The sequence below is a fragment of the Sebastes umbrosus genome, chromosome 19 (assembly GCF_015220745.1).
Source record: "Sebastes umbrosus isolate fSebUmb1 chromosome 19, fSebUmb1.pri, whole genome shotgun sequence".
In the NCBI taxonomy this organism is placed as follows: Eukaryota; Metazoa; Chordata; class Actinopteri; order Perciformes; family Sebastidae; genus Sebastes; species Sebastes umbrosus.
The window spans coordinates 19,161,106-19,178,881 of NC_051287.1; the positions used below are offsets into that span (position 1 = coordinate 19,161,106).

A 17,776-nucleotide genomic window follows, 5' to 3' on the forward strand; every position below is an offset into this window, starting at 1 on the left:
ATCTGTGGAAGGAGCTGAAACATGCATTCGGAGAAGGCACCCTTCAAACCTGAGACAGCTGGAGCAGTTTGCTCACGAGGAGTGGGCCAACATACCTGTCGACAGGTGCAGAAGTCTCATTGAGAGTTACAGAAATCACTTGATTGCAATGATTGCCTCAAAAGGTTGTGCAACAAAATATTAAGTTAAGGGTACCATCATTTTTGTCTAGGCCAGTTTCATTAGTTTGTTTTTTTAAATGATTCTGCTGAACCATAATTCAAAAACAATATCTGATTTTCATTAGTTAATTTTCAGTGAATTTTTATTTATTATTACTTTTGTCAGTTTCAAGTTATTTCAGTGACCATTGTTGGTTTTTCTTTCTTTAACGAAAGGGTACCAACGATTTTGCCTACGTCTGTATATGGATGCACCGATACCGAATCGGATATCGGGCCGATACCGACTCAAAAAGCTAGATCGGGGATCAGGGATCGGTGACAATGGGGCCGATCTATTCAATTCAGTTCTATATTTTACTATATACATTGTATACTGGAATGTTTAAGTTTTGACCAATTTGTTGCTGCATTGAAGTTTTTTTTTTTACCAAGTTACTGGTGTACGATTTATAATTTTAATAGTAATTAATTCAGTAAATTTATATCTATGTATTTATTTTGTTACATTTTGTTTAACAAAGTTAGGAAAACAATGTTTAAGTCAGGCCTGATGTTGCCTTACACATAAAAGAATGATTCCAGTCACTTCCACACAGTGAGGCATACAGCTTATAATTAGACAATGGCCCAGGTATCACTATCGGTATCGGGACTGAAAAAGTCGGATCGCTGCATCACTAATATATATATATATATATATATATACACACACACACACACACACATATCTCTCTCTCTCTCTCTCTCTCTCTCTATATATATATATATATATATATGTGTGTGTGTGTGTAGTCCTTTTGTTTTGTTATTTTACTTTATTCATATAGATTATTATTTGTATATTTTGTCTTTTTTCTATATGTACTTTTTGTCATTGTTGTCAAAATTCTAAACAAAAAAATTCAAATAAAAAACAAAAACAGAACATCAGTAACGGTAATCCAGTAATATAATATTTAGTAATGTATTTCTAATAGGGGACATTCTGCTTCATAATGAGTACTTATTTTTGATACTTTAAGTACATTTTGATGATAATACATTATTATTATAAAATTATATATTATTATTTATAATTTCAAGTAAGATGTTTGAATGTAGAACTTTTACATGGCTACATATACACGGATACTGTTCAGTAGGATACTAAATACTCCTGTTTTGTTTTCTACCAAAGCTTTGGGAGTTACAGTAAATGCTTCTTAATTGAGCCCACACCAATGACATCAATACATCCCTTTGAACAGTTCCCATAAAGATGAGCTGTGTGATGAAACTCTTGGCATTGCTCTGGTAAAACTGTACTCTACACGTGACGTCACAGGGACCCCTGAGAGGGAACTCACACACAGACAGATCAGAAGAGGGAAAAACACACAATGTAGCTATCAGTTTCATAATATATCCTGTCTGACTGACCAATTCTGCTTATTCTCATCTTTTAAACGTCGACAGTTTAACGGTTAAGGGCGGTGTTTGTTAGCCTTACAGCTGTTTTATGACTTTTTCTTTTTCCTTACAGTAAATCCAGTGATCCACTTCCTTGTGTGTGTGTTAACCCTTTCCTTGGCTATTGCGAGATTTTTTTCTTCTTCTAGTATTATCGCAATATGGGGACACACATCTGGTATTTCCTTCTAATTGTTAACACAAAGCTTGACCACAGAGAATAGGTACTGTATGCCAAAATTTATTTGGCACTGTTGTTTGTTGTTTGTGGGCGTGTGCAATTGGGATGCCACGTGTTTGTCTCTCGAGGAAACGCATATAGTCCAGTCTCGAGCACTTCTAATCAGACACAGCTATTGAAGGAAGCAGGAAACACCAGGTGAAAATATAACTACAGCTGTTGCAAGAACAGGTAAGAATATATTATTATCTGATAAACAACAGTTCGGGGTTGCACAACTTTTAGACTTGAATAATAATAATAATTTATTTATTTATTTTTTATATTATTATTATTATTATTGTTAATATTATTATTATTATTATTATTATTATTATTATTATTATTATTATTATATTCAATGTTGTACTATTGTTATTTTTCGTTTTTATCATTTGTATTTATCTGTTTTTTCATATCTAAATATACATTTTGCCATTTACCACCTTTTTGCCAACTGTAGCCTGAAGACCAATACAGTTATCTTAATTATTGTAAATATGTTCACCTCAGGCTTTTTGTAATAAGTTCAAGTATACCTGTTATTTTTCTTTTTTTTTTTTATAATATATCTGTTTTTTCATATGTAAATATACATTTTGCCATTTACCACCTTTTTGCCAACTGTTTGAATCTATAGCTCTGTAGCCTGAAGACCAATACAGTTATTTTAATTATTGTAAATATGTTCACCTCAGGCTTTTTGTAATAAGTTCAAGTATACCTGTTATTTTTCTTTTTTTTTATAATATATCTGGTTTTTCATATCTAAATATACATTTTGCCATTTACCACCTTTTTGCCAACTTTAGCCTGAAGACCAATACAGTTATTTTAATTATTGTAAATATGTTCACCTCAGGCTTTTTGTAATAAGTTCAAGAGTACCTGTTATTTTTCTATTTTTATAACTTATCTGGGTTTTTTTCACATTTAAATATTAATTTAGCCATTTATCACCTTCTTGCTGAGTGTTTGAGGCTATAGCTCTGTAGCATGAAGACCAATAAGTTATCTTAATTATTGTAAATATGTTCACCTCAGGCTTTTTGTAAGAAGTTTAAGTGTACCTAGTACTTAACTTAATAACTGACTCATTTCAAGTGATTTAATTTATGCCTATTATGAGAGAGCTCACCCACATTCAAAGACATACATGTTCTGCAGAACTACAGTTGTCGTTGTTGTCATTTCGCGCGAAATCTGCAAGGAAAGTGACTAATGTGCTTATCACCCAACAGATCACTCATAAAATGACTTCAAACATAAGCACTTGGAGATCAAGTTATTCCTTAGAATAATGTGTCTGACTAAATCTTTTCCACTGAAGCATAACTTGCATGATATGCATGAACAGTTGTTTTGTTTGGTGTGTGTGTGTGTGTGTGTGTGTGTGTGTGCGTGTGTGCGTGCGTGTGTGTGTGTGTGTGTGTGTATCTTGACACAGCTCCAGAGTCAACCAACAGCATCCTTGTTGCTAGTTTTGTTTTGTTATCAGGAATAAATCAATGAGGAAGTGATTTCCTTTGCTGGGCCGAGTCATGCTGAAATCAGGATTAATCATGTATATGTCACCAACATGTGATGTCTGTTATGTTATGTTATGTGTCATGTAAATTTTTTTGCAGAGTAAAGAAGTAAACTAGGTCAAACTTCTTGTGGTTTCTGGAATTCACATCTGGTCTTCTCCAGTAGAATGACTCATGCTTCTCAGCAACATGACAAAAAATTTCAACATCCGTGTAACTCCTTTTTGTTTCTTCCTCAGGTTTCAATGGACTGGACCCTATTTGTTGTAATTTTGCAACTCGTGCTCAAGCCATCTCTCGCAGGTGTGTATACAGCGTACAGCAGTGGAGACATTAATGAATAAATAAGAGAACAAACATGTTATCTATATTAAACATTTCTATTTCTACTTGAAAGTCAAATCTAGTGAACTTAATTTGATGTTGAAATTTACTTTGTATTATTTCCCTGCAGTGTTGTTCACTGTTGAGGCAGAGCAAACTGCATACAAGTCAAAGTTTGGAGGAGATGTTGTGATGGGCTGCAGGTTTCAGCCTAAACTACCAAACATTCACGCTGACCTGAAGGTGACCTGGCAATGGATCGGCTCCACCTCGGCTCGGGAGGTGTACCACATGGATAACCGGAAGGAGCGATTGGAGTCCCGGGACCCGGACTACCGGGGCCGAGTGAAGCTTCTCGATGCGGAGCTGGAGCAAGGCTGGGCCAAGTTACAGGTAAATGGTATTTCTTTCTATTCTTCCGAGCACTCAAAGCGCTTTACACTACAGCATTCACACACACATTCATACACTGATGGAACAGGCTGTCATGCAAGGTGCCAACCTGCCCAAGAGCAATTCGGGGTTAAGTATCTTGCTCAAGGACACTTCATGTTTTCATATGCGATGAGTTAGATTCAGATTTCCTCTAAGTGACGTGTTTAACTTGTTTAAGCTTGCCCAAGAGAGATTATTACAGATTGGTTCATTTAAACCTCTAGTTTATGAGGGTGTAATATGGCCAGGAGCACATCTAAGGACTCTACTTTCTTCTACTTTGTCACATTACAGATCTCCAGGCTCCGGATCAATGATTCCGGTACCTACCAGTGTTTGGTCCAGACAGCAGAAGGATCTGATTATAAAACGATATCTCTGTCGGTTGTAGGTAAGTACCGAGTCAGTGACAGCACAATGACATTTTAGGTTTTTAGGTGAAGACTTCAGGGGCTTTGTTCTGGTAATAGTCTTGCTCATTGGCCACAGCATGTGGTCATTTCTGGGCAGTATAGCTCATAATGAAAATGAAACTAAAGCAATATTACTCAATTTTGTAAAGAATGCTGTTGGTTCATTTAAACTTTCCTGTAATCTTCCCCTTATCATGCAAGATCTCTTGAACATAATCATAATGCTATTCTAAACACAAGATATATGTGTAATTCTGCCCTAGCACCTTATAAAGCAGTGACTAAACTCATGCAGAAGGCTGCAGAGGGGGATGAGGTGCTGCTGACCTGCCAGTCTGAGGGATACCCCGAGTCCTCTGTTACGTGGCAGGATGGACACCTGCGGACACTCAGTTCCGATACCAACACCGTCTCAACTCCAGACCAGCTTTTTAAAGTCACCAGCCAGATACGTGTCAGGTCATCAGAGAAAAACAACTACACGTGTATCTTTACAAATGATGGCCAGTCTGCAACATTTCATATTCCAGGTACAGTTTTTATTTCCTTTAAAGCTTTCTTAGAAGACAGGATTCTGCTTAGCTGGAGAGAATATGCAAATACACAGGGGTTTTCTAAATGTTGACTGTGCAATTGCAACATCTCCAGGTCATGTTTCCTGACAGTGAACTTTACTCCATGTCATCCCTCCTCATTTCTTGTCAGCTCTTGTCTGCTGCCCAAAATAAATTACAAAAACAGAAAATCAGAAGCAAGCAAATAGATGTATGACTGTTTTACATTTTTGAGGCACTTGTACTTTACGCGAGTATTTCCATTTTATGCCACTTTCTTCTTTTACTCGACTATGTGTCAGACGGGAATATTATACTTTTTATTCCCCTACATTTATATGATAACTTTAGTTAGTTACTTTGCAGATTCTAATCGTTAAAACAACATATAATCAACTAATACATTATGATGTATTACATTATTATAGATATACTGTAAGCTACTAAGCAATCAGTTGAAATCAGCCCCACCTTTTGCCAGCTGCTTACACATAACGCATCACTATTTATAATCCATGTCAATAAACCCACATTAACCTCTTTTCTATGAATGAAAGAAAAACTGAGGTAGAATTGTTCCAATTCAAACTTTTAGTTTAAAAAAGCCCCATTAAGTTAGGTGAAGCCTTGGTAATTCTCAGGAACAGGAAATATAATGTCAGCATTTGCATAGTTATCACTCTACTGCTGTTTCCTGTTATGTTCCATTTTCTTTTCGATAGAGATGTCCTCTGTCAACCCACATCAAATGTGATTACTAACACAGACGGGATATATGAGCCTTCAGCTCTTGCTCACATTTTTTCCAGAGATACAGCATTTTTGCTCTTCAGTGGAGCTGTAGGAGGTGTTTGGGTTTCAAGCTTCAAACGATACAGCAGTGTGTAGGAGTTCTATTACAAGAGATGTAGTCATGTGTGGAAATGTGTGGCTTGTCTGCGTGTGTGCATGTAGGCTGCTCATGTTTCGGCATATGTATATATTATGTATGAAAAGTATGAGGTTATTTTAATGCTAAATAAAGGGAAAAGTAAAAGAAGAAGATCGGGCTGCATGCACAGCTGATCAAAAAACGTCTGCACAAGCATGAGTCACTTTAATTGCTGCAATCTTTACTTCTTAACCAGTAAGGGGAAGTCTGGGATAGTTCGTCTTTGGTATATTTGGTTATTTCCATAGTGGTCATTTATATTAAGACGGTGGGTATAACTCACAAAATGCCAACACTTGTCCTGACCCTGTCATTGCTGAATTACAAGTTTTGTGGCACATTTTAACACTAATCCTTCTTTTCACAGATGAAATACCCGTTCCTCCTGTAAAAACTGATGCTGTCGCCGTTGCATGGAGCATAGGAGTGACAATGATAATAGTTGGCATCATCGTTGCAGTGATCATGTGTCGACGACAAAAAGGTAAACAGTCACTCAATTCTTTGTGTATGTGCACATTACAGATTCAGGACATGTTGTTTACAACAACCACAGCATTACATAGAATGCAGATGTAGATTGGAGACAAAATATCCAAAGCAGAGGTCTAATGAAATCTACATCAAATGGAAATTTGGGTTTGACACTGGCAAATGAGACAATGCACACCAGGCATTACAATGCATAATAATTTCACATCCATCCATCCATCCATTATCTGGAACCGCTTATCCTATTCGGGGTCGCGGGGGTCGCCAGACTATCACAGGGCTGACACATAGAGACAGACAACCATTCACGCTCACGTTCACACCTACGGGCAGTTTAGAGTCGACAATTAACCTAACATGCATGTCTTTGGACTGTGGGAAAAAAACATGCTAACACGGGGAGAACATGCAATTCCACATACAGCTATGGTGAAATGTTAAAGGTGCTAAATACGGGATTGGGAGCATTTCTATTGCCTCTCAACGGCTCTCAACATGGCGACGGCAAGCCACGGCTCGCAGCTAATGGTGCTAACAGCGCAAACAACTGTTGGGTTTACCTGAGGGGGAACCGGAGTGTGGGTGCTACGCTTCCGCAATGACACTGTCGGTCGGGACGGCATTATCAGCCGTATGAGAGCCTTGAGCTAGCCAGTGGGGCATGCTCACATGCACTAAAAGCACGCACAGTCGGCCCAGCTATGTCAACAAAGCGAGGAGAAGCTCGCAATACAACACACACGGGGGGAGAGTGACTTCATTCTCTGCTCAGGTAGACATTGCTCCTCTATTTCGTTACATAGCAAATAGTTGTTTGCTCCTATATTAATGCTCTGGATATCGTATAGAGAACCTTTAAAGTGACAAATGTCAGCAATACAAAATTGTTCTTACACTTGTATATGAAGCCATATGCACAGAGATACACAACAACAGATACTTGTGCAATAGATTATTAAAAATATAAACCAATCGTCTCGGCTACTGGGACATTCAACCTGCAGCCTGAACACATTCTGTGCAGGACAGAGACTGTGTGCAAGAAAGGGCGGGATCGCTGCAGGGCGGGAATTCCCTTTAGAACTTGCGCTGAACGTGCAGGACATGAAGTGAAAAATCCAGTTGTGCATCTTTAATTATTTCCTCATTGTAAGAACTCACACTGTATTATTTTTAACTGTTACACCCATTTGAAACATGACATACACACTGCAATGACTTAGGACAGATAGAATAGATCTTTTTAATAGAACTTTATTGTCCAACCAGAACCTCAAACAACTTACAGAAGTGCTGAAATTCATTAGTCAGCATCCAAAGTGTATTGTTCCTGTGTCAAAGCCATTGCAGCCTAGCTGTGTTTTACTTTTAGTCCTTGTCAAGGGTCAGAGGAACTTGTGTCCTGTCAGTAAACAGCTGTGTGACTTCAGCTGAAAAGATAACGCAGCCGCCGCATACAGATGGTGATAGTTACTCCCCTCCGAAAAGAGGAAGTATTCCTAAAACGTTATAGAATTGAGATGTTAGTTTTGTCAACTTACTGTTTGCCATTTGGTTAAGAGGGATTTTACCAGCATGTGACTCAGCATGCAGGTTATCATGGGATCATGACTTTGCTTTCTAGACCTGACATGTGACACAACAGCCAGGTTTGGAAACACCCAGGTTGATCTTGGTCTGGGTGCCAGGGGAATTTGAGGCTATTTGTTTATGCGTGGGTGGTTTTTCAGTGTAGCACGTTTATTTTTTGAATAATTCCCCAAAACACACACCTCTATCATTTCATTAGTAGACTTATTACTAGAATTATTACGTTTCTATGACTATATGACTGTGTGAACATGATAAGTGTGAAGTAGAAGTGTTACTTCAGCTACGGGTCCGGGAATCTACGGACGGTATTTTTAAGCTGGTATCCGGTCACAATTTCAAAAAAGTCTTAGTTACAGCTGTGTAGTTAAAACAGGTCAAAACAATGAATGTACTTACAAGAGCACATAAAATACATGATAAATATAAGATTTACAAGAGAAAATACCATCACCTGTCAAACATCAACTCAGAAAGCTAAGTTGACACGTTTGAAACAAAGACTGTAATGTCCCATTTTAATATCATTTTATTAAGCTGCATGAATTAAACTATTTGTATATAGAGCCAAACAACACATACAGTAGGGGAGAACGGGGTTGGTTGGGACAATTTTCTTTTGACATCAAATAACTCACCATTACTCACAGACCGCTTGAACAGTAATGAAAATAATTTGATCCCTGAACAGATACGGGTGTCTGCTAACAATTTATCAAGTTTTTTGGAGGCCAACCCAAACGTAAAAGGCACAATTTTGATAAATGTACAAGGAGTCCATTTTCCAGAATTCTGTTTTTGTTGATTTGTAACGAGGTAGGAACTATAAACAATAATGTCCCAACCGTCCCCGGGTAGTCTGAACCATCCCGAGGAGAGCAGACACACTTTGGACTCCTGTTGCTATAGCTACCGACTAAACTTCATACAGCTAACGCTAGCATCATCTGATAAGCCAGAAAATAGGCTTTCCAACAATATGTTTTTTGTATGTAGCATAACTAAAGACAGTATGTGTTTTCTTCTGTAGGTACCAATAACCTTTTCGTAAACGGTCAAGGCCGGTCTGTTTCTTCTGCTGCCTGTGAGTCTAAATAATTCACTACACACTCACGCACGCACACACGATCCCTGCATGTAACTAAGTAACACCCATTAAAAACAATGTGTTACATCCTTGTAATCATTACAACCAAAGACACAGCCATGCTGACAGCAGCAGCCACAGGAAAACTAAGTTAACTAACTTGCACTAGTTATCTCAACATTGGCTGTAATGATACAAACGCTGTGGTCACAACCGACGGCTGTAGCTAATACAGCTCGCCCTTCCTGTAAGGATCAGAGGGAATTTTAAATGTATTGCAAGGAAAACTTATTGAGAGGGAACACAAAGTAGTTCAAATGTAGTAGGGAGCTTTCACAGACCTCCGTTGTTTCCACTTTTGTTCCGAATCACTTACCGGCATTTGAAAAGTTCTTTATTTTGACACTCTCGGTTGAGTTCAGTCAAATTGCTGATGCTGCATTTTGTGTATTTTGTGACAAAAGACGCCCACAGTTTCTGTCACTCTCCACGAAGAAGGTTGAGATCACACATTTAGGGGCGTCCTGAAACTCTGATCATAATTTCCTCTTCCACCGCGATGATTCATTTTACTGTCAATATCATGATCCATTTTCCACTTGTCTGGCTGTGCACTGTGCAGCAAGGTACTCATGGAAAACAAATTAATGAACATGAACTGTTCTTTCACAAGAAGGGCAAAAAACTCATATCATTGCATGACTTCTTACACGTTACAAATAAGTAACACCTACATTAATATAATAAGACCTATAGTTCAAGTTGTACATGTTGACTGAGCTATAGATATTCAGTAAATGAACATACGCATTGACAGTGTGCGAAAGCTTGTTTGTTATTCTCCAGAATACAGAAGTGCAAAGATCCCCTTTCTGTGAAGTTGTTCATTACATAGTACACTTTAGATCAATCTGATTTAAACTTGCATTGAGGTGTTTATAAGTGGATTTACACTATCACAATTATTGCAGCCTTGTAAAGTCTCTGTAGAAATGACTAATTAATAGTACTGTTTCAGTACTTCTATAAATATTACACTTGTTTTCTAATCACTTAATCACAATGTGTTCTAACAACTCTGTTCTTTTCCTTCAGGCAAAGAAAAGGCTAAAGACAATGAGGAAGAGATAACTATTTTTAATGAAGGTAAGCGACTCTTGTGACTCTAAGAACTATTGTTTACATTATTTATGTCTTTCAGTTGATGTATAAAACTATTTTTCACATTCACAATTTCCCTTTGTCTCTGCTGATTAGTTGGTAGGAGTACCTTGATCAATTAGTCACAGTAATAATGTCATGTTTTTTGTCCAACCAACAGTCCAGAACTCAAACATATTCAGTTTACTACCACGTAAGATATAGAAAAGGACTCATCAGTGAATCGACCCAGTATTAGAATCAGTACTAAAAATGATCATACATAATTATTTCAAAGTGGCGCTGAATATAAACCCGTTGGTTTTGGTGCAAAACTGCCCTTAGATGTTTAAAACCGACCTGATGACACACACAAGTTGATGTTTTCGAACAAACCTCTCAGAAAAGACAAATTCAGTAAGACAAGTTCTTCCAGAAATCTGTTGTTGTCTGTAACAGCATTATACTACTGAACTAGGCCTGCATTCATTTAAAGAAATAACCCTTTTACTGTAAAAATGTCAGCCTACGCACTCCACACCAGACAGAAACAAAGCATCTTCTCACGCTATTTGCTTCCTTTTCGTGAAATGATCTGGATGTGATCATGATCAAGTCTGTATTATTGTCTGCAGGTTGCGTAGAGGAAAATCTGGGGGCGTTTCTGAAAGCCCATTATTCCAAATTCTCCTTCAGCACGGAGGTGAGACACCACTGGGAGGCTTTTGTTTCGGAGGAGTTGCCTAAAAGGCTGCAAAACAAGTGAGTCACAAACACAACTTTCCACTTTGATCAAAAGGATGCCAGACTTCTATGATTCTTCTTTGTTCTCGTTTCCAGTAACCTAACAACAACAATTCAAGTTTTTTTTTTCCAAACCATTGAGAAAAATGTTAGTTACCTTCTATTCTTTGGTCAATAAGCTAGCTAGCTTGCTAAATGTTAGATAACAAGCTTAACTGTCAGTTAGCAAGCTTGATAGCTTGGTCGATAGCTGGAAAATATATTTGTGCTATCTCCTGTCTTGTAGAAGTTGGTAAACCATTTGTCTTTTGTAGTGCAGTATATACTTAAATAAAGTTTTGAAGCCTCAAGTTCGTCATTTTGGCCCTCGCCATCTTGTTTTTTTGCAACCAGAAGTGTAATGAGAGGGTGGAGCTAAGTGCAACCAAATGCTGAATAAGACATTTTTAGGCAACCAAAAAGGTTATAATTAACTTTCACAAACTGAAAGCACACTGTGAAAGGGTTAACCTTGTAAGACGAAAACTTCAGACAACTCCCAGACCGGACAACGCCGTGGTAGCGACCTGCCAATCACAAGGTAGCCACGCCCTAAAGCATAACCTGCTTTATGGTCTATTTTAGGGTGCTTACACATCAACATGTAGTCCGCTTTAGTCGAACTCTGGTGCGGTTCATGTGGGCTGTTGTGAACACAGTAATCAAACTCTGGTGCAGACCAAAACAATCGGTCCAAGACCACTTGCGAGAGGTGGTCTTGGACCGTTTCCAAGCGATTCAAAACGCTGTCTGTGCGGGCATTTGTTGAATTGACACCGGTAAATGACAGGTTAACTTGAGTGGGAGAAAACAGACCTGGACTTCTGCCGAAGTTCGATGTTTCCTTGACATCTGGGCAGAAGAGAACTACCAGAATATGCAAAATAAAGTCTGCAAACACAGTGAAATTTATAAAGTCATAAACTGGGTTAGAAGGGAGTCATGCTCACCGTAGATCAGCTCCGAATCAAAGTGAAAAAACTTCGACAGCACCAAAGTCTGCGATTCCCTGCATAGATGTGGCATCTCTCAAGATGAAAAAGATAAATTCACTCCTTCATACACATATTGATCCACTTTCATTTGTGCACCGTGAAACCGAACCAGATCAAATAAATAGAAAACAAACCAAAAGTATCAATTTCACTCTGATTCGGACTAGCCGAACGGACTATGGCTAGTGAAAGCGCCCTTACTCCAAATGGGACCGTAATTTACTAAATGAACATCATGCTATATTGAAGAAGATTTGAAACTAGCGATTGAGACCATAAACTCATGTTTACAATGTTTACTGAGGTAATAAATCAAGTGAGAAGTAGGGTCATTTTCTCATAGACTGTTATACAATCAGACTTATTTTTGCAACCAGAGGAGTAGCCCCCTGCTGGTTATAAGAAAGAATGCAAGTTTAAGGCACTTCTGCATTGGCTTCACTTTTCAGACCCTGGAGGAGGTTTCCCTCTGTGCAACACACTTAATTACAATAACTTCCTCCATTTTGGACTGATAAGATGGTTTGATTTTGGCCAGTGGTGTAAATTTGCGAGTCAGAGTTCACCACAGTGTGTGGACATATACAGTTGACTTGATGTTTTAGTATTTGTATTTCTGTGTAGCTTACAATCTCAATCTCTTTTTTCCAGTAAGGGCCAGCCTGTGAATCTTCAAGCTTTACTCCCAGAAGCTGGAGAGACACTTTTCCTCGAGGGACCCCCAGGAAGCGGGAAGACAACCCTAGCCCACATCCTGGTCTCTTCTTGGACAGAGGGGAACAAACATGCCCTCTCTGACCTCCTCGATCTCAGCAAACTTCTACTTCTCCTATATGTCGACTGCAGCAAAGTGAAGGTGGACTTGTTTAAAGAAATAACGGTTCAACTTTCTCTCACGGGAAAGATATCAACGGAGGATGAGCTGAAAGCTGTGTTGACAAGGTCCAGTGGGGCTCTGCTGTTGTTGGATGAGTACAGAGAAGAGAACAAGTGTTTCGATGAGTCCTTGAGGAAGTTTCTAATGGAAAAAGGAGAATGCAGGGTGCTGGTCATGACCTGCCAGGAACACTGCCCCATACTCAAGGACACAGTTGGGACAGACAGGGTGTTGCAGCTCCAAACAGTATGACATACTGAGGGCAACAAAGACATTAAGCACTTGTTACATGTTAAACAAACATTTATATGATGTTAAAGGCAGGGTTGGTGCTGTTGAGAAACTAGCAAGAGTACACAAGTAACCCAAAATGTATTTGAAGAATATTACCAACCCTACCTTTAATATGTTTTTTTTTTACACAGACTGTTTGGTTATTTTGTATATAGGCCCAGATATGCTGCAACATTTTTTTGTATTCAATATATGTAATAAATACTACTTTTGTAATCTTTATAAGACAGCACTGATTATCATTTGATTAACATTTGTTAACATGTAATAGTAATTCTTTACTATAAGTAAATCATTCGCCCCATCCCCTACAGTATTAGGATGGAGAAACTCCACGGCACATTCGGTAATCCACCTTAGCTTTGTTTGCACGTTGCACGAAACTCCTGAAAAAGGTTTCAGCTACACCATCAAACTCTCTGTTTCCAGCAGATCTGATAGTTCACACACTCAGTTAATAATTGCAGTCGTTTCTGTTTCTGTTCTGTTTCAGTCCAAGAGAAAAAGAAAGGTCCCTGTTAGGGGTCATTTGCTAGGCTGCAAGTAAAGCAGGAACAGTTTCTGTCTGCCTAAAGTGAAAAGAGAAGTGATTTTGTGAGTGATGAGTATTCCTGGCAAGAGAGCTCGCTGTTTCCAGTAACATTTGATTAAAAAAAGTTTTTTATTTTATTTCTGTTCATTCTTCAATCTCCAGTAATTGGAGCATCATACCTACCGTATCTCACCAAATTCATGAGTAATTCATTTTTGGCATTCATTTTCATTGAGTCAGCATGTCGTCTTGTGGTATAATGTTTGACTCATTTATCACCCACGCTCATATCAAGATCAACTTTCAGGTCGGTTTAGAGAGGAACCGTCAATGAATGCCTGATTGTGTCTTTTTCTGCTACAGTCAGCAATGATCAGCAGGTTGTGATTTCCATTTTCTCACTCTTCAAAATATCTCTGTTGAATTTACTTTATAAACTGAGAAAGACTAACGGCTAAAGACTAAACTGTGAGGATAGTTATTGTGGTCGATATATTGTATGTTGCAGGAAATAGGATATGACGCCCAGTCAGTGACCCTGCAGAAGACATTGGTTCTTATCTTCACACTGATGTTATTTTTGAGTTGTCACAGAAACGGGTGCAGGCAACAGCATCCTTATTTGTGCACATGCTTTGCAACAAATTAACCGTCTGGAACGACCCGGACCGATTGAATGGCCCCCGGAAGTTCTGCTTGCAGCTTTGTCCAGAACCGCGGTTTGGCTGCTTGTACCCTCAAAGTGTGAAATTGATTGGATGAACGGTTCTTTGTAATATAACGTTTTTTTGTAATATAAGCCCTGCCCACTGCATTTGAGCTAGGTTTGAGGGCCGGCTATAGCAAAACTGTATAGAACATCAACAATCCAAAAAAGGTAACTTTTTCCAGCTTGGTTAAGAGATGTTGTGTTCCAAATTTGGTGATATTTGCTGAAAATTTGAAGGAGGATCTAGATGCAAATGGGTGTGGCGTATATAGGTATATTCGACTGGACCCACAAAATCCAGTAATTGAAACTTACGGTTCAAAAGTTACAGGCCAAAACGTAAAGTTCATTGTTATAGCGCAACCTTCTGGCCAAATTGCACCACAATCGACGCTGCTCTCCCTTCGGTTCTAAGCAATATACCCGTCAACTATGAAGTACATTGGATGAGCGGTTCTGCGAATAACATAGAGGGACAGACAGACAGAGATTCCTTGCTTTATATAGAAGAATATTCAAATAGACATTGAAAAAGGAAGACTTTACTGAGCACAGAGAGCAGCTGCCAGGAACTCAACATTGGTTTTTGGTTAAGAAATCAGGTAGCCGACTGTAACCGGGATAATTAAAGATATGTTAATCTATTTCTATAATAGCATTGGGTCACATGATGAAAGGTTTTGCTTGTAGTGATGAATCCATAGATAATCATCACCCAACTCTGCAATTCCTCTCAGCTCTATACAAAACATTTTAGCATCTTTCAACTCATTGTTTTGGGGCCTGCAACTTTACTGTTTTGGTTGAGTCTCACCGCTCTCATCAACAAGCTACAGCAGGCAGCTGTTTTTAGTTTTTTAAAAAAGCACTAATTCTCTGTGTATGCTGCTGTACCTGTCTGGAACCAAACAGCAGATAGACAGAATTAGCGACTATATGGTGAACAGAGTGAAGTATTTAGCTGCTAAAAAGATGTATATTTCCGCCAGGAGTTGGTGGAGACCAAAAACAGAGCTAAAAGGAGAGTGAGTATTCCTCAGAACTTGTGTAAATGTCATTAATTACCGTATGTACAAGAAAATAACATACTTGAAAGTCCGGTTCCCCTGCAAAGAGAAACCAAGGGAAAGGCTTAGGTCATAAAATGATCGTACATATTATTAGAAATGAAAAAACAAAGTATGGCTGTATGGGTATATTGTGACATATATATGTATTATACATAAATAACCATTACACCTGAAAATAATAAAACCACCCAGTAATATTACACATGTTCTTGCTTTGTTTTCAAAAGTGGATGATTTGCCTCCATCAGCTGTTGCTTGTTGGTTATTTATGGACGACTTCCTCTTTCTAAGCACTAATTCTGTAGAAACTGCCTGTGCATTGCTTTGTTTATAGTGAGAATACAGTACATCCTTTAATCTGTAAACGGAGCTGTAATGAATACACCATCAGTCCTTATGTTTGTTCATGTAAACTGGTGGAAGTTACATATACAGACACTTTATCAGTCATGTTTTACTTGAAGAGGAACAGAAACTGTCTCATAAAAGAGTCATCGGTTAAAATAACCTTCCTTATTATTCCTTTTTTTTAAAGATATCCTTAGTGACTGTGTGTTTCAGTAAATAAAATAAGTAACGTTTCATCAACATGTGCCATAATCACTGCTATTTTCACAAATGCTAAGGCTTCATTAATTCAGGCAAAATCTCTTGGTACTGTTACTGTACATTCCCTAGATTTGAGGATTACAGTAAGAAATATGGAAAATACCAAATGTGTTGCGATATTTTGGAAAAGATGACAGTTTGGAATATTCTATTTGGACAGGAGAGAAGTGGTTTATGATGCAAGAGTGGTTTCAGAAGCATCTTTTGCTGAAGTTCACACGCTTTTAAGGGGATTCACTTCACAACAAGTCATTGCCAAGCACTTACCATCAATCTCAGGCATTTTTTTCACACTAACTGACAACCCAGAGATACCACGTGATACCAACGTTGTTATACGATTGGCTCACAAGCCTTGTTGGAAGTGGCCAGGCATCAGGTATCTTCCACAGATATAAACAAAACATTCATTTTGGACCTGCCGAATTTTTTAAAATGATTAATTCACGATCAGAATAATTTTTTTCAGAAAAAGCCATACTTTTATTCGGCACCTTCCTAAAGGCTCTGTGGATGTATTATATACTGGAAAAACAAAGTTCGGAAACTTGTGTTTGATGGATTATTTCTCTGTTGTTACAATGCTAATTGGCATTGTATTTTACATTGTTGGAAAGCCTGTTTATTTACCTTCACAATGATGTCCTACTTGTAAGGATCATGTATTTGTGGGATTAGCAGCACAGCTGATTATGTGGGGAGCGCCCAAGAAAAATTTGCCAAAATGCTCTGCCAATGGTAAACAGTGTATTCTCATAAGGCTACCAGGAAGCCTGCAATGACTGCCCTTCACCTTCAGGCCCGTTTGCACTGGTGTCGACAACACAGACAATGGAACCTGAACATGTGGGGGAATGTCATGTTCAGTGATGAGAACAGGTTCTGTCTGCCAAAGTTGGACGGCAGGGTCAAAGTATGGAGACGACGCGGAGAACGCTATGCTGATTGTTGAACCGATGGAGTAAGAGCTTTTGGTGGGGGCAGTGTCATGGTGTGGGGCGGCATCTCCCTCACTGGCAAAACAAGGCTTGTCATCATTGTTGGCCATCTCAATGCAGTGAGATATTGGGATGAGATTCTGCAGCCAGTGGTGATCCCATATCTCCACAATCTGGCACCTAACTTCATCCTTCAAGAAACAACGCTCACCCCCACAGAGCCAGGGTTATCACAGACTACCTCCACAATGTGGGAGTAGAGAGAATGGAACGGCCTGCCAAGAGTCCACACCTCAACCCAATTCAACACTTCAGGATCAGCTTGGGCGTGCTGTACGTGTTAGAGTGACCAACACAACCACGCTGGCTGACCTGCAACGAATCCTGGTTGAGGAATGGAAAGCCATCCCACAGCAACGTGTGACCAGGTTGGTGACCAGCATGAGGAGGAGGTGCCAGGCTGTTGTGGCTGCGTATGGATCTTCCACCGCTACTGAAGCTCCTGACGGTGTATTAAATGAATAAAGTGTAAAATTGCCAATATGTCTTGTTTGTTCCTTGTTACTGATAGAGAGTTCAATCATCCAATCCACCAAACAACTCAAAACAAGTGTCAATACCAACAGGAGAATACACTGTTT

The 17,776-nt window shown here is 38.8% G+C and overlaps 2 protein-coding genes across 3 annotated transcripts in view; one reads left to right on the top strand and one right to left on the bottom strand.

The window, feature by feature from the left end:
* Window positions 1-1,676: 1,676 nt before the first annotated feature.
* Window positions 1,677-13,502, top strand: LOC119477840. The gene is made up of 9 exons (XM_037751993.1): window positions 1,677-2,025; window positions 3,602-3,665; window positions 3,817-4,079; window positions 4,416-4,512; window positions 4,798-5,064; window positions 6,387-6,503; window positions 10,284-10,334; window positions 10,964-11,090; window positions 12,758-13,502. The coding sequence occupies exons 2-9, from the start codon at window positions 3,608-3,610 to the stop codon at window positions 13,233-13,235; spliced, it is 1,458 nt and encodes a 485-aa protein (XP_037607921.1). The 5' UTR covers window positions 1,677-2,025; window positions 3,602-3,607; the 3' UTR covers window positions 13,236-13,502.
* The window catches only part of mrrf (mitochondrial ribosome recycling factor), a 51,318-nt gene continuing 38,593 nt past the window's right edge, over window positions 5,052-17,776 (bottom strand). Inside the window, exon 8 of one of the 2 annotated variants that reach the window (XM_037751997.1) lies at window positions 5,052-5,249. The gene's annotated coding sequence lies outside the window, so the exon portion shown is untranslated. The remainder of the gene's footprint in view (window positions 5,250-17,776) is intronic. The other variant, XM_037751996.1, reaches the window with a different exon arrangement.